This window comes from Triticum aestivum, chromosome 3D (assembly GCF_018294505.1).
Source record: "Triticum aestivum cultivar Chinese Spring chromosome 3D, IWGSC CS RefSeq v2.1, whole genome shotgun sequence".
Lineage (NCBI taxonomy): Eukaryota > Viridiplantae > Streptophyta > Magnoliopsida > Poales > Poaceae > Triticum > Triticum aestivum.
The window spans coordinates 610,441,031-610,464,253 of record NC_057802.1 but is presented as its reverse complement, the minus strand read 5'-3'; the positions used below and the strand labels follow the sequence as shown (position 1 = coordinate 610,464,253).

Below are 23,223 nucleotides of genomic sequence, written 5' to 3'. Positions count from 1 at the left end.
TGGGCGTGGTTTGGCCCCATGCCAGCCACGCGTGTGATGGGCAGCCGCACACTCACCGATGCACGTCGATGATCGCCGTGTTTCCGCGCCATGCCAGCCGCATCGTCGTGCGGAAAGCACCACACATCGGCCGGCAATCGCCATCGTTGTTCTCACGCCGGACCAACCGACTCTGACGCTGTGTCACGCCGGCGGTTGTCTGGAGGGTCATGCTGACTAACATGGTAGCACATGTCATGTTAAGAAGGATCCAAACAATTTTAACCAAATTGGTGAAGCCTTTTTTGTATCATGAATGAAAAATATGCCTTCTCCTCCCACTTCCAGAATTCCAACAACCCCTTTTTCTTTCACTTTGGCAAGCCCTTTTCTACCAACTCCTCCTTCTATTCCACACTGGATCGCATCAGCGTGCAAGGAAGGAAGCAAGCAACCAAAAACCCACGCACAAGCACGACACACAACGCACAACAACAGCGGCGCCGCGGCCGTCTGATTGATTTCATTCTTTGTTTTCTTCTTCCCAAACAAAACCACATTACAGCGCAGACCCCCACACAATTCCACCTTCCGCCACCCCCCTGCCACCTCCTCGTCGTCCTCCTCCGTCCTCCTTCGTAGTGGCGAGCACGCCTCCGACTAACCCTCAGTAACTCGCCACCCCTTCCCTCCGCCTCCCTCTCCATACCCATGGGTGGATGATTGACGGGGTAAACCCGGCCCGAGCCCGACCGACCAAGCGCAACCGCCAGCGGCGGTCAGCGACAGCAACCGCAACTCCGCACCACGATTCGACCACGGCTGGCCCCAGGTGCGTGCGTGCGACCAAATCCGAGCCTCCCGCGAGCTCATCCCCCGCCTTTTTTTTTTATATACTCGGGCCGGAATGGGGTGGGAGATTTGTTTTGTTTAGCGCCGGGTGCGGGGTGGGGGTTGTTCAGCCAGCTCGCCCGCTCGATCTCTCGCCGCGCCGGCCGTTGCGGGTGGTGATTCTGCTGCTTCTCTGCTCCGCTCTGCTCTGGGGCCGGCCGATCTGAGCCGCCATGGCCGCCGCCGCGCCGGGGTCCGCCAGTAAGGTACGTGTCTGTCTGTACCAGCGGCGATCCCTCCCGTGATTTGCCGTGTCAACGGGGGCGCCCGATCTGCCACCCCCGGGCCGCTCCGAATCTCTCCCCCACTCCTCTCTACTAGTCTACCGCCGCCCCGCTGTAGCTCCCCTCCATCCCGCCATCCCGCCGCCTCTTCGCCGTTGCTGTCCCCTCTTCCTCAGTCGCCGCGCCGCGTTCCTGCTCTGCCGCCCGCAATGGGCTAGATTGTCAGCGATTAGTCTGTTAAACCCCATTGGCTTCGGTAGATCCCTCGATCCGCAGTTTCCGGGTCCAGATCCGCCGCCCCTGTTCGTCTCGCGTGCAGATTCCGCTCATTATCCATCTGGTTTGCCCGTCTGGAACTCAGGACCGCGCCAGGAGCAGAGATGGTTCCGTCAGGAGGATTCTGTGCTCGGGAGCTTCTACCGGGATCATGTACTGTGTTGGTTCCCATTTTCCTCGTGGCTGGCTTTCTTATCTGCTACTGAGATTGACGTGGATGGATTGCTTGTCCATTCCTAGGGTGCCATGCTTAGTGCTAACTTGGATTTTGCCTTGGAGTTGTGCAAACGACGACACATTGCTTGGTTTGACTTTTCTTCCTTGTGTTGATCAAACTCGGCTTCTGGAATGGGTATACCTTCTGGCTTCAGCACAAGGATATCCAGAACCTGTCAAGTCGACTTTCTTGACGCAAGTCTTGATAGCAAGTGGGCTTCCGACGATGTCCATATACAGAGCCCGATGGGAGCATGCTTGCATATTGTTGCCACAGGTGGAAGGAAGCAGAGTCTGATTGAAGCAGCTTCATTGAACACTGGAGATGCGTTCACATCTTGTCTGTGTTACAGACACACTGCAAAGGATGCCCACTTCTGTCCGGAATAGTTCAGTGAATTTTAGCAATTGGATATCAGAGCATCTCTTGGTGTATGCTTCAAGTCGGTTGACATTGGATCTGATTGTACGGTACCTACATCATCTCAGGAGATGTATTGGAGCTGGCCTGAAGCTTAGCAATTGCCAACTCCTGTTATTGGATCAGGCCTGATGTTTAGCAATTGCCAAACATTTGATTATATCCAAGGATGTCTTGTGGACTGCTGCCCGCTCGCCCCTATTATCTCAAGCTTTTGGTGCTCTGTTTCTCTTGGTTAACTGTTTGAGTTGGAAACAATTGTATGCTTTTCCATTCATCTGTTGTCTGCCTCATCTGGGTTATTTTACTAGCTAGTAATATATATAAAAATGTTGTTTACATTCTTTATGGATATTCTTCTTCAAGATTTTTGTAAATGATCTTGCCTGGAGCTGTAAATCTGTTGTTGTTGAAAATGGAATTTCTACTAAGTTATCTATGAATTTCTGTTTTCAGCACACCTTCTCTTCGCTCTTGAAGCAAAAACCAGGAAAGACTAGTCCGCCGAGATCCAGGGGTACTATGGCGATTTCAATGAGGGATGTAGATCCTGCTTTTCAAGGGGCTGGTCAAAAAGAGTATCCTTCGGTTGCCTATTTCGCCACCGGCTTACATTGTCATGTTCACTTATCTTTACCATATCGTTCTATCCTATGAATGTCATATATCTCCATCTCTCATTACTGTCATGCACAATTGTTCTAAATTAATGATGCACACCCAGTAGGGAATGTTTAGTACACATAGGTCAGCTTCACATTTGATGAATGAAAGTCTGCGAGAAAATATTGCACTGAAAGTAAGTGAATATGTTAGGCCAGCATTGTGTTGAAATTGCTTACATATAGGTTGTCCCTGCCTAGTTGTTCTTAACAACCCTCAGTGGACTGGAAATATGGCGGATTGAGAAGTTGCAAGCCGTTCCTGTTCCCAGAGAATCACATGGGAAATTTTTCGCAGGAGATTCCTACATAATACTAAAGGTACTACTACTCCTTCTCAAATTATAGGCGCGCCCAAGTCCATGATTAGTTCTGTTGTTCAGAGCTGTTTGGGTCAGCAATTCAACTGGTCTCATCCCTTCATTTTTATAAACTTGTAACCTTACTAAATATCGATTTATCCTGCATCTTTTCTTACCATAATGATGTGATCCTTTATACCTGAAGGAATTATTTCCCTTTTTATATTTCTTTATTTCTGCATATTATGTATGCAACATAATAATGTTGATGCTAATGTCATCAGCGTAATAATGTTGATTAAGACTAATAATTATTTTGTCATTGTCATTGGAACAGACAACTGCCCGTAAAAATGGTTCTTTTCAGCATGATATCCATTATTGGCTTGGTAAAGATACCAGTCAGGTATGCTATTACATTTAAGCTTTCATCCTTTTTGTCGATACCCTAGCTAATGAAATATCAAACTTATTTGTTGCATTTTAATTAATGAACAGGATGAATCTGGTACAGCTGCAATCAAGACTGTGGAATTGGATGTTGCTCTTGGCGGACGTGGTGTTCAATACCGTGAAGTACAGGGAAATGAGACTGAGAAATTTCTTTCCTACTTTAAACCCTGTATTATACCAGAGGAAGGTGGAATTGCATCTGGTTTCAGGCACACTGAAATCAATGAACGGGAGCATGTAACACGATTATTTGTCTGCAGAGGAAAGCATACAGTCCATGTCAAAGAGGTGGATACTTTTTTCTGTGTTCCCTGTAGTTTTTTTCTGAATGTATTTGTCACTCTGTTCTTTCATGGTGATGACTACCAAATATGTATGTCACATTGCGCTTTTCCTCAACAGGTTCCTTTTGCAAGATCATCACTCAACCATGATGACATATTTATTTTAGATACAAAGTCCAAGATATTCCAATTCAATGGATCGAATTCTAGTATTCAAGAGAGGGCTAAAGCCCTTGAGGTTGTGCAATATCTCAAAGACACCAACCATGAAGGAAAATGTGATGTAGCTGCAGTTGGTAAGTTCACTCTTCAGAAAACACTTCTTAAATGGACAAAGTAATATTCTTCTTCCAGGATTATAATTTACTCTTTCAAACAGAGGATGGAAAGTTGATGGCAGACGCTGATGCTGGTGAATTCTGGGGTCTCTTTGGGGGATTTGCTCCTCTTCCCCGAAAGACCTTTTCTGAGCCTAATGGAAAAGATACCGCTTTCCCTCCAAAGCTGCTCTGGTAATATATCACTGGAAATAAATCCCAGAAATTTCATTTCTTCTACCCAATGCACTCTCTTCTAAACACGTAGTTCTGTTGTGTATCTGTTTTCCCTTCTGATACAATATTCCATTCTTTGATATTTTCAGGGTCAACAAGGGCCAAACAGTTTCTGTGGATTATGAAGTTCTAACAAAAGCGCTGCTAGATTCAACAAAATGCTACCTTCTAGATTGCGGATCTGAAATTTATGTCTGGATGGGTAGAGAAACAGCGCTCGAAGATCGGAAACAAGCAGGATTGGCAGCTGAGGTAAGATTTTCTCCTTTCTGCTTCTGAACAGGACGATTTTGATGGTTGCTGATAATTTACAAGCTCAAATTAATGTCATGCCATACATTATTCAGAAATTCTGGTTCATAGCCATATTAATTAGTTACCACAACTTAAGAAAAGATAGACATGCCATCACTATGCTGATGTACCAAACATTTTGTTTCTGGAACTGTGACGGCGTATTGCTTTGGTTAGGCCCATTTGTAATTTGATTTTTGCGTTGGCAAGTATCCACTTTTCCATGATGGTGTATTGTCACTTCTGTAGGAATTACTTCGTGAAGGAGATCGACCAAAATCTCACATTATTCGTCTCATGGAAGGATTTGAGACGGTTATATTCCGATCAAAGTTTAATAAATGGCCCAAGAAAGCTGAGGCAGTTGTGTCAGATGAGAGCAGAGGGAAAGTTGCAGGTTAGCATTGATGGTTATTTTTGTTATTAGTCACGGTTATTATTGTTTATTTTCCTTATCATTATTAAAACTTGTTGACACATCAATTTCCTTTTGTAGCCCTTCTTAAACGCCAAGGATTTAATGTTAAGGCTGTAGCAAAATCTGCTCCTGTGAAGGAAGAGCCTCTACCTCAGATTGACTGCACAGGGAACTTGCAGGTCAGTTGAATTTCCTTTCTTGCTAATGGTTTTGCAACCAGACCCAAAACAGTTATTGCTGTCGCATTCTTGTTTGTTGAACTGTTGTGAGAAAAACACTTCTACCCTGTAACAAGATTGTTGCTAAAATTCCATTTCGACATACATAATCTGAAGTTGAGTAAATCTTACAGGTTTGGCGCGTAAATGACAGCGAAAAAACTTTTCTTTCATTCTCCGAACAATGCAAATTCTACAGTGGAGATTGCTATATTTTCCAATATAGCTACCCTGGTGATGATGGGGAGGAATGCCTTATTGGTACTTGGTTTGGAAAAAAGAGTATTGAGGTAATCTTTAACATTTACTATCTTTTGTAAATGTACTAGATAGATGACTGATCGAGAGGAATCAGTGAATAGTGAGTTATGTTGACTCCCGGGTTTGTTTTCTCTTTGTATAGTACAGTATAATCTACTAGATTTATGACAGCAATCATTCTGTTCTTTGCGAATTCGGATATGTTTTTGTCATGCTGTGCAAACCAGTACTGTATCAAAGATGCCTTCATTCTATTTTAAATGGAAATGTATTTAGCATTCTTTTGTAATGAGAATATGAGCGTGCCACATTTGTACTCTCAAGTTCTCAAGCTGGTGAATAATTATCTAAACACATGTTTTGTTTTGGTGAGGACAGGAGGAGAGGGCTGCAGCCACTTCACTTGCTAATAAGATGGTTGAGTCTCTAAAATTCCAGGCAGTTCTGGTAAATAAAGTTCAGCTTTGTTTGAGACTCAAAAATCCGTAAAATCTTGCTTGGCTCTCAATCTCAATAAATCTGGTTATCACAGGTTCGCCTTTATGAAGGAAAGGAGCCCATTGAGTTTTTCCCAATATTTCAGAATTTGGTTATATTCAAGGTCAGCCTTCTAATTTGTTTGGTTAAGCTTCACTGTGCTACCTTTTGCTGGACATATCTTTCTGCTGCACACCTTTACATTTTTTTTTCTGAAAAAACTCAATAACACAGGGTGGTGCTAGCACTGGGTATAAGAAATTTGTCTCAGAAAATGGCAGTCAGGATGATACATATTCAGAAAGTGGGGTTGCACTGTTCCGGGTTCAAGGTTCAGGACCAGATAATATGCAAGCAATTCAAGTTGATGCGGTACTTTCTGTTTCGGTCTATCTTCACTGCACAGGGCATTGTGTTTATGCTATGACCACTTCTTTTTGTAACTAATGCTATGACCACTTTTTTTTGTAACTAATGCTATGACCACTTTTTTTAGCCCGTACTTGTACATGTTTAACTATGATATGGTTTTTCTTACCAGGTGGCACCATCCCTGAACTCGTCGTACTGTTACATACTGCATGATGGAGATACGGTATTTACGTGGATTGGGAATCTAAGCTCGTCAATGGACCAAGAGCTCGCTGAGAGGCAACTAGATGTGATCAAGGTATGACTTATGGGAAATGCCCTTCAATATAATCATTTCATGCAAATGCATTTGATCGTTCATGTAGCTGTTGCCACATCAACATGATCGACTTATATTCAATATGACAGTTTTTTGTTTGTCAACCGTAAATAACTTAAGTGTTCATGATCATCAGTGCGATTGAACATTTTTTAAAATAATATGGATACTATAGTCACTAAAATCCATCTATGTCATGTTAAAATTATTCATATTTTCTTGTTTCTTTGGTACATGACTATCTTGTACTCCCTAAGTTTCTACTTACTCAGCGTATTAGATTTGTCAAAAGTCAAACTTTGTAAAGTTTGAACAAATTTATATTAAAAAATATCAACGTCTACAATACCAAATAAATATAATATGAAAAAATATGTTTCATGATGGATATAATTATATATATTTTGTATTGTGAATGTTAATAATATTTTGTGTAAACTTGGTCAAACTTTGGAGTTTGAATTCAGACAAACCTAATATGCAGCGTAAAAAGAACGGAGTGAGTACAGTGTGATTTACATATTCATAAAACATAAATTATGTTTCCTGATTTTGCTGGTGCTTTTTCCACAATTTTTATGTAGTTATTGCAGTAAATATTCGCCATCTGACATGTGCTTCCTAGTCATATCTGGCCAACTTCAGTATCACCTTAAATGCATGTTGTTGTGGTAATGTATGTTTGTACTTTATGCTAGCATGGTTTCAGTTCTGATTGCTCCACACTATCAATATACCAAAACTTCGATTATTCCCATCCTTCTCATCCAATATATTATGTGCAGCCAAATCTCCAATCCAGAATGCTCAAGGAAGGATCAGAATATGATCAGTTCTGGAAGATACTTGGAATAAAATCCGAGTACTCCAGCCAGAAGATTGCAAGAGATCCAGAAAGTGACGCTCATTTATTTTGTTGTACTTTTTTGAAAGGTAAGAAAGAGTTTATAAAATTTCTTGCATCTATTTGTCTTCATTATCATTCAGTATGTAATGGTCTGTGTTTTCCTTTTGAATTGGTATTCTCTGTGGCGTACATTGGGCTAATGAAGGGGTGCTTAAGGTGAGCAACTCTAAAGTTCATATGTACTTTGACTAAAATAAGATAATGTGATGAAATTTAATGGCAGTCGCCTGATATTGCAGGTTAGAGAGATATTCAACTTCACACAAGATGATATGATGACAGAGGACATATTTATTTTGGACTGTCATTCATGTGTATTTATATGGGTTGGACAAAATGTGGACACAAAAATACGTGCACAAGCTTTGAGCATTGGAGAGGTACGTTATAATTTCATGGTTTTCTGTGTGGAGAAAGCAAATTTCCTTTTTTTTAGTTTATGTTGGATTCATAAAACTTACTTCTCTGCCAGAAATTTCTAGAACTTGACATTCCAATGGAAAACTTATCACGAGAAACACCACTTTATGTGATCAATGAAGGAAGTGAGCCCCAATTTTTCACCAGGTTCTTCACTTGGGATTCTGCAAAAACAGCCGTAAGCCTTTCCCTTGTAGGTTTGTGTGTTTTCTCTTTCATGTAACTTCAGGACCTAACCTCATTGTGTTTTGTCTTATAAATCGTCTCAGATGCATGGCAACTCATTTGAAAGGAGGCTGTCTATATTGAAGGATGGAATAAAACCAAGAAGAGATGTAAGATTCCGTACCTTCTGATTTTTTTTAACCTCCTAAAGTGTCTCTCAACCTGGTATGTTAGGTGGTTGTGAACAAAGGCTAGCTTGGCTGCATCTGCATGTCCAGCATAGCTGTCGTATCTTTCTCCCAAGTTATTGCAGCATTCCCCATTGGTACATTAGTAAGGAAAGGATATTGACTGGTGGTACTCATTAGTTATAACTCATTGAAATAACCTCATGATGCCATTGGTCATGCATCTTTGAGTGTCTATTATTTGCTAGTTATTTATACATTTTTTGTATCAAACCCACAAAGATGCCAGGATAAAAATGCTATCTTCAGATGTAACATTTGAACGTTTAATGGCCACTTTGTATTGTGTATAAACATACTAGGTGACTGATTGGCCTTATCAGGTGGCAAATGCATGCATTTTCATCATCTCAATAGCCAATTTTTTTTTTCTCTTAGAGTAAGGTTAACTCTTGGTTATATAATTTGCAGAAACCTAAAAGAAGAACAACAACATCATCGCACACTGGAAGATCAAGTGTGCCTGATAAATCTCAGCGGAGAAGTACGTCTTTCAGCCCCGATCGTGTAAGAGTTAGAGGAAGGTCACCGGCATTCAATGCATTGGCTGCCACCTTTGAGAATTCAAATGCCCGAAATCTATCAACCCCTCCACCAGTTGCAAGAAAATCATTTTCGAAGTCTTCCTCCCCTGATCCTGTGAAGCCACCCCAGAGAGCTGCCTCGATCGCCGCAATGTCTGCTTCTTTCGAGCGGCCTAGACAAACTCTGATACCAAAGTCAATTAAAGGTATGCTAACATCCTCAGCAAGTAGTAGATACATTTCTGCGTCGCAAGCACAATTCTCTTACCTGCTATGTTTTTTTGATGTCAAGCGAGTCCTGAGGTAAAGAAACCACAATCTGAAGCAAGCAAACCTAAGCCAGAGGAAGACGCCAAAGAAAGTACCCCTGCTGCGAAGGATGGGCAAACTGTGACTCCGACAATACAGGAAGATGTAAAGGAGGATCAACCCGAAGACGAGGAAGGGCTTCCTACATATCCGTATGATCGCTTGAGGACATCTTCAAGCAATCCTGTCACAGACATTGATAGTACCAGGCGTGAGGTATGCTGCTGCTGTTCTTCTGACTCAATCATCTAAAAGCCTCCTCCAAACCTAACAGTCTAACACTACGGCACTGACACATTTATCTGCAGACGTATCTATCTTCGGCAGAGTTCAGGGAGAAGTTTGGCATGACAAAGGAGGCTTTTGCAAAGCTACCAAAGTGGAAGCAGAATAGGCTCAAGATCGCTCTTCAGCTCTTTTAAAATCTTATGCTGTCAAATATGCAGTAGTTATGTCTGCTTGTTGGTGAAAGCAAGGACGGCGAGATTGGTTTTCAAAGGCAAATCTCAGACATGAAGATCTCTCTCGCACACGTCGCAATGTTAAGAAGAGACATCGGTAAGTGTAAGCCTATCTGGGTCAAGGGGACCCTCAGTAGGCGTCTGAGGGGCTGGAGCAGTGAGTTTTGAGCTGCCCATGCCCCCGAATTGTGTGTTGTCCACTGACGAATTCTCCATGTCGTGTGCCGGGTCGCTGCATTGGCGGTCCTGGTCACACACCCTAATTTTTTCCTTTCCAAGGTCACCGGTTTGGTTGTGAGCTTGCAATGCTTTTTCCTCGCCCTCTTTGAAACCTCACCATTTGTTTCATTCTTTCATGCTGTGTATGGTTTCCTGACAAATAATTATGTTACATATATGGTGTAAGAAGTTAGGTGATGGGATGGGTCGGGATGAACGCCCCTTATGTTGGAAAATCCAGGCGATGTACGGGAGACGGGCGTCTTGCCCTCGGAATTTGATCTTTTAAGTGGTAATTAGTTATTCATGCGTGCAAATTTTGTAATCAGATTTACAGTAAGCCTCTGTTCTCGTAAGTCCTCATTATGATTCCTGCGTGCAAATTTTGTTATCATATTCTGTGGTTTATACTGTAAGACCCACCATGATTCTACTGCACGTGAAAAAGATCGAGCATACTAGATGCTGCTCGAAACAATGGCAGAAATATATTACTCCCTCCCTCTGATCAATATTACTTCCATACTATAAATAAAATTGGACTAAAGTAGAGGCAAATCATATGAAGGGAATATCAATAAGAAAATAATTGGGGAGCGCGCATACCGCGCTGCGAATGAAGCCAGCGCGCACCCCTGGCTACCCTTGCGCCCTTCTGGGCCGGCCCATGTGCTGGCCGGGCCGACGGCTGTTTTTTTAATCTTCTTTCCCTTTTGTTTTTCCCTTTCTTTAAATAGTTTGGGATATCAAAAAGTTCTAAATTTCAGAAAAAGTTGTTAATTTTGAATAAAACAAACATGATTTTAAAACAATATTCATGATTTCAAAAAGATGCTTGGGAATTCAAAAAATGTTCACAAATTTGTAAAAAACTGCACAAATTTTAAAAATGTTCATGATTTCAAAATGTTCACGGTTTCAAAAAAAATTGTTTGCAAACTCGAAAAACGTTCATGAATTTGTAAAACAATTTCATGATTCCAAAAAATTAGTCTTGAATTAAAAAAGTCCATTATTCAAAAAAATGTTCATGATTTCAAAAGAATGTTCACAAATTCAAATATATTTTGATGATTTAATAAAATGTTCACAAATTTCTAAAAAATGTTCATGAATTCTATAAAATGTCCACGATTTCAAAAAAAAAGTTTGTGAGTTTAAAAAATGTTCATGATTTAAGAGAATGTTCACCAATTTGTGTAAAAACAAAACCACGATTTCGAAAAATATGTTCATCATTTCAAAAAAAACAATGACTTGAAAAATCATGAATTTAAAAGATTTTTGAAAATTGAAAAACAATAATAAAAATTAAAAAGAAAAACAGAAAAGAAAAGAGAAAAATGATCAAAAAGAAAAAGGAAAAACGAGATAAGGAAAAGAAAAAAAAAGCCGAAGAAAACAATAAAAGAAAAATAGAAAAACCCGGTGGAGGGAAAGTTCTTGAATCTTTGCAAAACCGTTTGGGGGTGAAACCCCGAAAAGGGCCGGCCCCTAGAAACAACAGCGTGCGAAGTTTTTGACCTTTTTGGGGTTATTAGGCTCCTGCAATAAGTATTTAGGTTCTTTATGACTAATATGAGTTTTTGACCTTTTACACACTTCCACCTATCCATATTTTGCTAGCCTCTACGGTACCGTGCATCGCCCGCTCTGAACTCGAGACATGGTGCTAATCGTGGCTGGTATATCCAAACTCTATGGAAGAACCCCTTCTTGTTCTCATGTACATAAAACACCTATCCCCTCAAAACATCCACCATACTACCTATTATGGCATTTTCATAGCCATTCCGAGATATATTCCATTTTTTACTTTATTAGATGACCCGTTGCACCAATTGGCGCAAAGACCAACTGCATTCCAGAAGTTAAGCAAACTATTTGAAGAATTTTGTCCTCAATTTTTTTGCAAATGATTATGTTCATACTACATTTTTATTTTCCTTGACAATGATCATTGCCCATAGCTTTCTTTAATGATTTGTCTTTGACAGATGGCCTGCTGCGTTATTGGCGAAAAGACCAACTTCTACCCGGAAGTAAAGAATTTGAAACATAAAATGAAAGTTAAGTGAACTATTTGAGGAAAACAACTGCAACCATCGACACAAAGACCAAATTCAGCAAAGAAGCGAAGCATCTAATACCAGCAAAAATTTAGGTTAGCTATTTCAAGGATGTTTCTCGTGAATGGTCTGCAAGTGAGTATGTTCGTATTGCATATGTATCTGCCTTGTATATTTACCAATGACAAAAAAAAGACGATCGTTGTGCATGTCTTTCTTTGGCCGATCAGGGCAACCGAACGAGCTGGTTGATAGAAAGGCTGGCCACGGTCCCGATGATACGCGACCCGAACCATCGAAATCGGGTATCAATACTCCAAACTACTAAATGACTACTCGGGAGCATCCGGGCAGATCACAAAGTCCAAATACCGGACAGACATATGAAAGCATGGTATCCTGCCAAGGGCATGCGGTGGCAAGAGGCCGTGGCACGACCTGACAACCACCGGGCATGGACCAAACATCCCGCAGGATGCGACTGACGCGCCTGCCAAGCCAGGCACTCACACATGGTCGACGTGTTTGGAGATGTGAGCCCGGTCTTTCGGCACATTGTGTTTCTATCAATGCCCACCAACGAACTCGAATCAAAGATAAAGGAAGTGATCTCAACAATTAAGAAATTATAGGGTTTCAAAAACACAAACACCCAAACTTGCCATCAGTTTTTCCTGTGCCACCAAATAAAAAAAATGGGGCGTTCAGCTCACTGCATATACAAGATCTCCTCGTATCTGCAACGCTGCTCTCCCTTTAAGGCATGTCGATAGATTTCCTAGAAGAAGCAATCCGTATCGGACAACGTCATCCAAGAGATGTGGTGGAAGTCTATGTCCTTAAAGTGCGCCAAAGCTATCCGAGCTCCCTCACATGTAGCCAATCATCACCGTCGAACCATTTCGGCATTGACCTAGCCAAGCCGGACGGACAGATCAAAGATGCCCTCCTTAGGAGCAGCCCCCACTACATAGATACATGCCATCAACTTTCCCATTTGAGTCTACGCCAGCATTGCAAGCCTATAACCTGGTGAGCGCGATTGAGTAGATCGACGACATGCCCCAGGACGACACACTCAAAAAAATAGTCCCTGGGAGGAAAACACGCTACGTCATGGAGCTGCTGAAGGTACAACGAAGCCCCTATGACCTCCTCATCCAAGGCTAGGAACCAAGCTGCAATCAATAACCCGGTCAAGCAGCCACATAGAAAGGGAAAAGGCAAAAAGACAGAGACCACACACAACACAACACGCACCCGACGGATGGTACAAAAGCACGCGAAGCTACCCTTCAGCAACCTTTATTTGGTCACGAGCGTTACCAATGGCCTCCTCTAGTCTTCGAATCGCCAAGTCGTCCGCCATATGTTTGAAAAGATGCTTTATGAAGAATCTAATGAAACTAATTTGGTGTTGTATATATTGGTATATTTTTCTATAGACTTGGTCAAACCTATTTTTTTTGATTTAGGATAATTGAAACAGAGGGAGTACTTAATTGTGAGCATGAGACAAAACACAAATACTGGTATATTTTCGAACCGAGGGGGTACAAAGTAAAGAAGAAATACTCCATAAGCTTGCATCGATACTTCCTTATGGCACCTCTCGGACAACATCAAAGAGTGGTGGGTGGGCCTCTCCGACACATCTTCCCCCAACAGGAAGGCGATGGCCTCGCTCACCATGCTCGTCACCTGGACCATTTGTAACGAGAGGAATGCGCGGGTGTTCCGTCAGAAGAGTGCTCCACCGACGGTACTACTCGCCAACATCAAGAAGGAGGCCTCGCTTTGGGTAACTGCGGGTGCTAGAAAGTTGGGATACTTGATGACGCGAGAGTAGTTGGTCACCTTTTTTTTGGTTGTTGCGGCGCTGTCTGTGTTGTAACACGAATATAAACTCTATTCCTCTTATTTAATGAATGAGGCAAATCTTTTGCCCCTCTTCAAAAAAAAAAGAGCTTATAACACTATAGCCTGTCTATGAAGTGACACACAACCTGGTTATCTGTCTTACATTTTTATTATATCAACCTCATAGGTAATTATGGGCTAATACCACAAAGTCAATACTAGCTATAAATTTGGAGGGATAATCCACATGCCACCATCTAAACAGCCCTTCTTGAAGTATCCTACTGACCTGATCCTCTTCGCGTAATCGCCATCGTCAGTGACTTCATTATTTGTGTCGTCTCTCTTGTAGTATGTGTGGTCAACATTGTCATTCGAGATTGTGAAGAATACCTTGTCACTAGAGATCAACGGTGTTCTGACCTAACCAACAATTATGTGAGTAGTAGATCTTTATGCTGCCTGGCATATTCCCTGCAACGTGCACCGCCTTCGAGAATGTCTCCCCCAAAAACAGTGCATGGTCACCCAAACTTGTCACCTCCAACCACTTGTGCTTGTAACATGCATATGGTCCATGGATGTCGACGAGCTTGAACACCTTGAAGAAAGGGTCATGGTTTGGCAACCACTGGCGCCTCAGTGCCATGGCAAACTTGCCCTCTAGATCAAAGATGTAACTAACATAGTCCCTGTAGTTTCCCTCGCTGATGCTACGGCCGATCCTTTGAATGACTAACCAATGCGTAGCCGCGATAACTGGTGCACCATCCTCAGTCATGCCAATCTCGATTTTGATGAGGTGCCCATCGGAGAGTAGGCTATAGAGCTCGCCGTTCCAGAATAAGATGTCGACAATCGGCTTGTTAGGACATCCTTCCACCGACCACCCAGTGTTCGGACATCCAACTCTGCAGAGCGCGATGCCGCAATTGTATGTTAAGGCGGCAAGGATACACTCGCCTGAGGTGGGCGGTCCAGAGAAAACAACTTTCAAGATTTGAAACTGGCCGGAGCCATGGTACCGGCTCGTGCAGGAGATAATCGCCTGCTTTTTGTTGAGCGTCACTTCGGCGCCAGAAAAGAGGTTCATGATCCTGAACGGGTCCGGTAGGGAGGACGCGACCCAGCCGCCATCGTGGCAGCCGACGATGCACTTTATCACGGCTTTTCTTGGGAGCCGTAAGGGCACGACGGCGCCATCCTCGGGGCAGTGGAGGTGAGCCTTCGTCCCGCTGCAGTCCCGAGGCGAGAGGAGCAGCCACGGGAGCGCCGGCACGGGCGGTGCACAGTGCGCGGCGGCACGCCACGACCGGCAGATGGCGGCGAAGCGTACACGGCCGAGTTGGGAGGCGATCATGTGGTAGACGACTGCGAGGAGATCGTCAGGAAACGTGGCCGACCAGCTTTGCCGTGTCGTATGCGCGCGCTTAGAGCATCTCCAACCGCCGCACCAAAAGGCGCGCGTGCGGTAAACTTGGTTTTTAGCGTGCGCGGGACGGTTTCGCGCGCTCCAGTGATGGCTGGAAACAAGCGCGCGCGGGAAATGGCGGCAGCTCGCGCGGTACTTTTGGCGTGCCGCTTCCGGCGCGCCTATAAATTGCGGTGCTCGCCACGCGCCTATCCACACTACCACGCGCGCCTCGTAGCTTCTTCGCCGCTCCGACGCCTCCACCGCTTCCTTTCCTCGCCGCTCCAGCGCCCCGCCAGCGCCGCGCCGCCGAGGAGCATCGGGCTACCGCGGCGTCCGCCAGCGCCCCAACGGCTGGTACTCCGCCGAGATTCAGTCCGGCGACGTCCGGCTCGGCCTCGGTACGTTCCAGACCTCGCACGAGGCCGCACGCGCCTACGACGCGGTGGCGTGGTGCCTGGACAGGCCGCGCCAGCAGATGAATTTCCAGGATGTCCACACGCGCCAGCAGGCGCAGGACGTCGCCCCTCCGCCTCGTCTTATCACGGACCAGGACCGTGCGGAGCACGCTCGGCGGCAGCGCCGCCTCCTCGTCGCCGAGGAGGACGAGCGGGCCATGGCGGAGTGGCGCCGGCGCCACCCGGAGGACGTCGCCAACGAGGAAGCCTTCTGGGCAAGGCGCCGCGAGGAGACTTGTCGGCGTTAACACATACACACCTATTGCTAAGGAAGCGTGAACGGCTAGACGAAAAACTCATAGGTTCGAGAACTTTTCTTTCAGCGTTCACCTTGAAACTACTCACGCTGCAAATTGGGGGTTCACAATGAGTGACAAGCAACATCTCCCCTGAAGCTTCGAGGATGTAATAGCCATTGGCATACACGAAATACTCTATAGGGGTTAGATACGGTAGAAAATGCGTTCGGCCAAGAAGAGGTTTGATGCGCCTCACGAGACCACCGACCATCTCCTGATCTTAGGAATCAATGCCCCAATTGGTGCTTAGTACGTCCGGCAGGTTGTGCTCCATCAAGATAAAACACTCGGCCTCAAGTTGGCCAGCCTTGCGCCGAGTGTTTTAGCCTGGTGGAGCACAACCTGCTGGACGTGCTAAGCACCATTTAGGGCATTGTTTCCCAAGATTAGGAGATGGTCGGTCCTCTCGTGAGGACATCAAACCTCTTCTCAGCCAGACTCATTTTCTACCGTATCTAACCCATGTAGAGTATTTCGTGTATGACAATGGGTATTACATCCTCGAATATGCAGTGGAGATGTTGCTTTTCACTCATCATGAACCCTCAATTCCCGGCATGAACGTTTTCAAGGTGAACACTGAATGAAAGGCAGTCGAACCTGTGAGTTGTTTGTCTGGCCGTTCACTTTTCTTTGGCACCGGTGTGTGTGTATGTTGACGCCGACAAGTTTCTTTCTATCGACAACAATTGTGTTTTTTACTTCTGCGGAATAGAAGACGGCATCGGTGTCTACATGTACAACCTTAACAACGAAATAGAGTAGTGTGGATCACTTCTGATCCTATTGATTTGTCCTGAATCAATGATGAATAGGTCAACCCCAGCATTATCCAGAAACTCATGAATTACTGCATCAATAACCCATGGGCCTTAATTTTTGTATGAACTATCAACTACAAGATCAGCAATTAGTGTCATAAGGTTCCCAAATCAAGATTGGTACTATGTTAAAGTCATGGTTGATACACATTTTATGATGATAGGCATTAATAAAATGTATTGTGGATATGGTTACCCTGTTTCATTTCTATTTACTATTTGAATTCTTTTGGACTCACATTGACCTGGAAAATATGTTAGTGGTCTACTCTCAGTTTGTGTACCTAGAAACTGTTTATATTTTTAGCCGAATTCATTGAGCGCTTGACACACCAATTTTCTTGTCGGCCTTCTCATTGGGAAAATGATTATAATTGAACTAGCAACCAAAGTTACTTCTATATTTGATTGTTTTTGGTTTGGCTAGGTGGGTAGTTAGTGATAGTTTAGACGAGAAAATTGGCCGCTTACCCTTTTCCTCTGTTTCTCATGGCATTGGAGTCATTATAGTGCTCGGAGATTGATATCCTGGTTCTCCATTGTTGGCTGGCCACTTTTTCCATGCTGGTCGTGAGGACCTATGGGAACATTTATGTTCTCTCCTTGTTTAATTGGTCCGTCAAATCTGCTTGCACCACTGCTTCCGCTGTATCCTTACTGCTTTCAGCTGTATCTTCATATAAGATGTCTTGATTTTATCGATTGATGTTGAGTTAATGTTGCATGTTATCCAATTCAAATGAAGTCCTTTCGATCCATATTAATTGTCGTTGATTTTGTACAACTAATATGGATCGGAGGGAGTAGCTTATTTTCCTTTCTATTGTATTGTATTCTACTTTGGATTGATTATTTCTTTGGTCTTCTTTGTTACATTCAAGTTGAACTTCTATTCTCGTGCTCGTCGCTTAGGGGTAAATTATCTGACATGAGTCTGCAATCAAAGTTGTATTCTTGGTTCTTGTTAAATCAAATTTTTGTAGCCGAACAAAATGGCAGGTTACCCTTTGCCTCAGTTTCTCTTGTTATTACTTTGCTCTTGCAATACCTCATCTGGACGATATATTGCAGGCAGGACAAAGCAGCGGGCATGGTTTTAAACCCCTAGCAGGAGCTAAACTTCACCCGCAACTAATGCGAGCCCAACTACCAGCCTTTTCCCAGTAGTGACAATAGGCTCAACACTCGTGCTATGCTTCAAAGATAGACCTTCTGTCTACCAACCACTCTTGTGTTATGTGTAGCATGCAGAATCTTGAAACCAGGGATCACCTCTTTTTCCACTGCTCGTTTGCTAAGCTCTGTTATACTTATCTCATTCGAAGTTGGTCTCCAACTTTCACTGGAATTCAGGATGAAATTGCTCACTAAAGACTTTAATAGGGGTTCCTTTCAGCCTAGAAATTGTATTCTGGCCTCTTGGACTATTTGACTTACAAGAATGGTGTCATCTTCAATGGCATCACCCGTAGTCTTTACATATGTCGGCAGCGTTTCAAGGAGGAGATCAAATGGCTTAAATACAGGGCAGCTACAAGGAAGAAGAATTCAACCTTTGAAGCCTAGGCTGAAGCTTTTAGATAGCTCCCCTCATGGGCCTTTGGGTCCTTGCTGTTGTATTGTATTTTCTTCTCCTTCTCCCTAGGGTAGCCTAGCTTTTCTTTTCTTGTGTATAGCCCTTTCTTTCTTTCTTTCTTTCTCTTGTTTATTTTATTTTACATTGTACTCTTGTTTGAAAATTAAAAAAATATACGCAGCAGAGTCCTGTTGTTTCCCAAAAAAGAAAACACTTGTGTACATGAGGATGGTAAAGAATCTGTGACCATTTCAGAAAACTTCGTGATCTGTTTCGTGGAGGAGATATATCAAGCTCAAGCACTGAAGGGAGACTCCCGACGGAAGACAGGGATGCTACAATGCAAAAGCTCAGTGCATGATGATGATTCTGATGTGGCCAATCAGTGGTCACCAGTCACCACCGAGTGCAGGAGTATGAAAACTAAATGCAGACGCATCATTCATCAAAGACGCAGGCCATTCAAGTTCTAGTGTCGGAATTGTTGTCAGGAACAATGATGGTATAATGTTGCGCTGTCGGTCCGCAGGAGTTTGTTGCATTGTCAGGAAGTTGAGGAGGCTTAGGCGCTGGCTGTGCAAGTCGGGCTGACAGAATTGAAGCGAGTCTAACAAGGCCCTCTCTGCATTGAGTCTGACTGCTCCCAAGTGTTAAGGAGCAATAACAAGTTTGCTCACGAATTGGCTGTGCATGCAAGGAAGCATGGGGATGTGGTCATCTGGTGCTTCTTGCTGACGTCCCCACTGAGTTGAGAGCTCTACTATTGGAAGACTGTAACCAGCCTAGTACGGCTCCTTAACACTTGGCTTTGTGCCTTCGTCGCAAAAAAATATAACTACATTCAGTCATCGTGTGAGCTTTCTAACATTTATGTGTGAACAGCAACCCAGCAAGCCCGCTCTCTCTTGACAAAGATCCTACCTCACTGATCAATCCTCCAAGGTTGCTGTTTTTCTATAACAAGGAAAGAAGATACTACTCCTATAACTCCTTACGATACTTAAGAAAAACACTAACAATCTAAGAAAGGACTAAAGGTTAAGGAAGCTAATGTGATGCAGATTATTCCTTAATAGGCTCATTACTTGTGAGCGCGACATTTGTAGACAGCTCAATACACTAAAGCCAGAGAGTCCAGACTAGCGCTAGCTATATGTCCGGAGGCACAACCCACATGCCACCATTTGTACTAGTACTACCCTTCAGGAAGTATTCTATCGACCTGATCCCCTTCAGGTCATCACCAGCCACGTCTTTCTTCATGTCATCTTCCATGTAGTATATCTGGTGGTCGCCGTCATTCCAGGTTGCCAAGAATACGGTGCTTCTAGGGATGACACCGTGTTTATCTAAGCAACCATGACGGGTGTAGTATATGCGGTTTCTCTTTATGTTGCAATGTGTATCCGCTGGCACGTGCACCACCTTAGAGAATGTCTTCCCTAAAAATAAGGCGTAGTCATCCAAATTTGTCACCTCTAGCCACTTGTGCTTGTAATGTGCCTTGGATCCATCATCATGGATGTCAACAAGCAGGGACACCTTGAAGAAAGGCTCCGAGCTTATAGACCATGTGGTCTTGAAGGCCAGAGCAAGCTTTCCGTTCATATCGAATATGTGGTAATCTTTGACATAGTCTATACTTCTAGGATGGTTGCCCACCAACGGACGGGCATCAGTGATCATGGGCGCACCGTCCTTGTTCACGCCAATCTCAAACTTGACGAGTACACCTTGATAGTATAGGGCATAGAGATTCCCGTTGCAGAAGGTGATGTCGGCAAGGTTTCCCGATGGAGATCCTTGTATCGTCCATCCGCCCTCGGTACAACCAAGTCTACAGAGGGCAACGCCGCAGCTGAGTGTCATGGCGGCGAGGATACAGTCACCCGAGGTTGGCGCCTGGGAGAATACAATTTTCAAAAGATGGACATGGGTTGCACGGACGACCTGCCTCTGCTTCTCGGCCAGCGTCACCTCTACGCCGGAGAACAGGTTCACGATCCTTAGAGCCAGGAGGTAGTAGACAAGCCAGCCGCCGTCATGGCCGCCGATGATCCAACTCACCACGGACTTTCTGGGCACCGTCACGACAGTGCCGTCCTCAGGGCAGTAAGCCGACTTGGTTATATTGCCGTCGTACTTCGATAGGAGAAGCCACGGGAGCAGTGGCATGGGAGGCGCCGCGCGCGCGACGGCACTGGCCATATTGGTATTAATAAGGAGATACGATTACATGCATATCCACATTTCCTCCACAACTTTGTGGTAGAGATTTCAAGCTATGCTCCACCCACCCATGCTTTTATCATATGATTTTCAAGCTTGAATCCATTTTATCTTTCAAACAGAGAGGCTAGTATATAAACGGTTTGAATGTTTGTGTTCCTTAAAATAAGAGCTTTGAAGCAATACCACTCTTGGATAAATTTTGAAAAGTTTAAATTTCAATTCTAAAAGATGGTGAAACTTTATGAAACATGATTATGCACTCCAGGACACGTCAAACACTAATAAAACTTGATAAGCACGAATGTCAATATTTTGATAATACAAACTCGCAATATTATTATTGAAGCACACTGATACGAAAGAAATATTTTGATATTGTCTAGAACATGAAGAACCACATTGAACCTTTTCGGCATAATGCTGACAACTTATGCCCTTTTCATGCAACATGCTAAACTCTATGGAACACACTGATGTACTCTAGAACACGAAAAATTATACAGAAACTTGATAAGAACGAATGTTAAATGCAAACTCATAATAGTGTGTTTGAAGCACATTTACCAAGTGTTCCCAAGTTCTCCATGTATCACTTCGATGCTCATTGACACACAATAAATCCCTATGTGACATTTTGATACATTAAGTACAATCTGCTAGGCAAATTTCTATTGTTGTTTCTAGTTTCATACAGTTTCATCAGTTTTTAAAATTTATATTTAAAATTTTGTCAAAATCGACATTGGTCTCATTTCCAAGCTCTGTCATCAGGAATACAAATATGCAAAGAGATCATAAAATCGTACTTCTGATATAAAAAGATATAAATAATACTAACATGGAATTTTTTTGGAAAAGGAATGGAGTGGATGAGAGAAAAGGGAGATACGTGCAATGGGTTATACCATTTATATTACACAACTATAGTGCATGTCCCAGAAAGATGCATGCACAGGATATCCCTTCACGGTAGATTATACATTGCCAGGTACAAACAACTGCCAAGGCAATCCATGGGGATCGACCCGTAAAGGAAAACAAAATGACTAGTCACTACATAGTCCACTCAAGACACTAGGCTCCATAGAGTTTAGCCGGGTGGACATCACTACATAGTCGACCCGTAAAGGAAAAGATAGTGTCTTCGGTGTTGGTCTTCTGTGGATGCGGTCTTTGTTCATCTTTGTTTGGGTGTTTACATGTTTGATCCTTCTGATCTATGACTTTCTTCATCGGTGATGGTTGCTACTCCGGTGCGCTGGTCCTATGGGGCCTTAGCACGACGACTTCCTGACTATCTACTAGAACAAGGTTTGCCCGGCTCCGGCAAGGGAGGGGCTTAATAATTTTTCATTTTCTTTCAATTAGCTTTGTTAAATCAGCTCGCTAAATGTTTGTGCGGTATTTATTCTTTTATATCATTTTTGAAAATACATGCTCCTATCTGTGTGACCTGTAGAGATGTTGTCATATTTATATCTGTTGGATGAAGCTTAAAGCATAAGCATGAAACGACCAGTACATAGGAACATCAGATGCGTGTCTTTCTGTTCCAACATTGGGGCAGCAAATCTTTTGGAGCAAATCTATTAGAGAGTTATAGTTGTTTTGTACTTATATGAGGTGCTTTCTACAAATTTCACAGGATAGAGGCATTCAGCTTCCACCATGCAAGTACATATTTCATCCAACGCCTCTGCTATCCCTGGTGCACCCGGAGTACTCTACTTTGGAGAGCTCCGGTTCGAATCCTGCCTATTGCAGTGGGCCTATTTTTTTTATTTAGTGGAGTAGTGATAAAAAGAAAATCTAGTTACCATTTTTTCTGAGACAATTCCACGAAGCTTTATTAATTCGTCATAATGTTTACAGGGACGCACGGAAGATTCCCCGGGTGCCCCAACCAAAATGGCGGCCAACTCCCAGGGTAAGTGCATGCTTCACTAAATTGTGAGCTTCAAAATTTGAGCTCCTACGTTCATGAACTATATTACAGAAAGTAAAGAAAAAAGAATGGCTTACAATCTCTTAGAAAATCTAGTTACCTAGACCGGAGTCGATACCGCATCTACCACCAGGCCAAGAATTTTTTTTCAAGGGGCCAGGCCAATAAGTTAATTTTGTCATGTATACATGCAAGCTTTATTTTACCTCGTTCAGACATTAAAGTTCAATAAAAAGTGACATTTCCGGAAGCTATTCAATATGTTTGGACTTCATGGAAATTACCGAAAACTGGCCGGTTTCAAAAAATCTAGTTCGCAAAATAAAATCCATGACCCAGACTCAATCTGGTACATCGGCAAGCTTATTTGCCGTGCCCCTATCTTATCCGTCTTTCACATCCATCGTCCACCATAGATCCTAGCCGGAAGCCGGACATGGCCTTGTCTAGGCGCCGCTTGCCGACGTTGGAGAGGAGCTCAAAGAATGTGCAATATATTGCACATCTTTCCCCGCTCATCCTCCCAGCCACTCATCGTCACAATCTTCGGCTCCCAAACTATCATGCGCTAAACTGAGTACACTATTATTTGGTGATCATATATTTATCAAGCCATGTATGTGTGAATCTCTGAAAATATATATAGTCTCTGAAAATTTTGAATTGTTCACCCTCCAA

At 43.3% G+C, this 23,223-nt stretch overlaps 1 protein-coding gene across 2 annotated transcripts; it reads left to right on the top strand.

Moving 5' to 3' along the window:
* The first annotated feature begins 509 nt into the window (after positions 1-509).
* LOC123080954 (villin-3) lies at positions 510-10,230 on the top strand. Of its 2 annotated transcripts, none has more exons than XM_044503906.1 (23): positions 510-811; positions 2,464-2,585; positions 2,891-2,990; positions 3,309-3,377; positions 3,470-3,712; positions 3,827-4,004; positions 4,088-4,220; positions 4,352-4,514; positions 4,806-4,953; positions 5,053-5,153; positions 5,327-5,482; positions 5,832-5,900; positions 5,986-6,054; positions 6,165-6,302; positions 6,472-6,600; positions 7,407-7,554; positions 7,674-7,684; positions 7,768-7,908; positions 8,001-8,126; positions 8,218-8,283; positions 8,773-9,091; positions 9,178-9,410; positions 9,503-10,230. In XM_044503906.1, exons 2-23 carry the CDS (start codon positions 2,530-2,532, stop codon positions 9,614-9,616), a joined length of 2,910 nt encoding a protein of 969 aa, XP_044359841.1. In that variant the 5' UTR covers positions 510-811; positions 2,464-2,529; the 3' UTR covers positions 9,617-10,230. The 2 variants fall into 2 exon arrangements, with proteins under 2 accessions (XP_044359841.1, XP_044359840.1); XM_044503905.1 differs by lacking the exon at positions 510-811 and adding an exon at positions 827-1,076.
* The last annotated feature ends 12,993 nt before the right edge of the window (positions 10,231-23,223 follow it).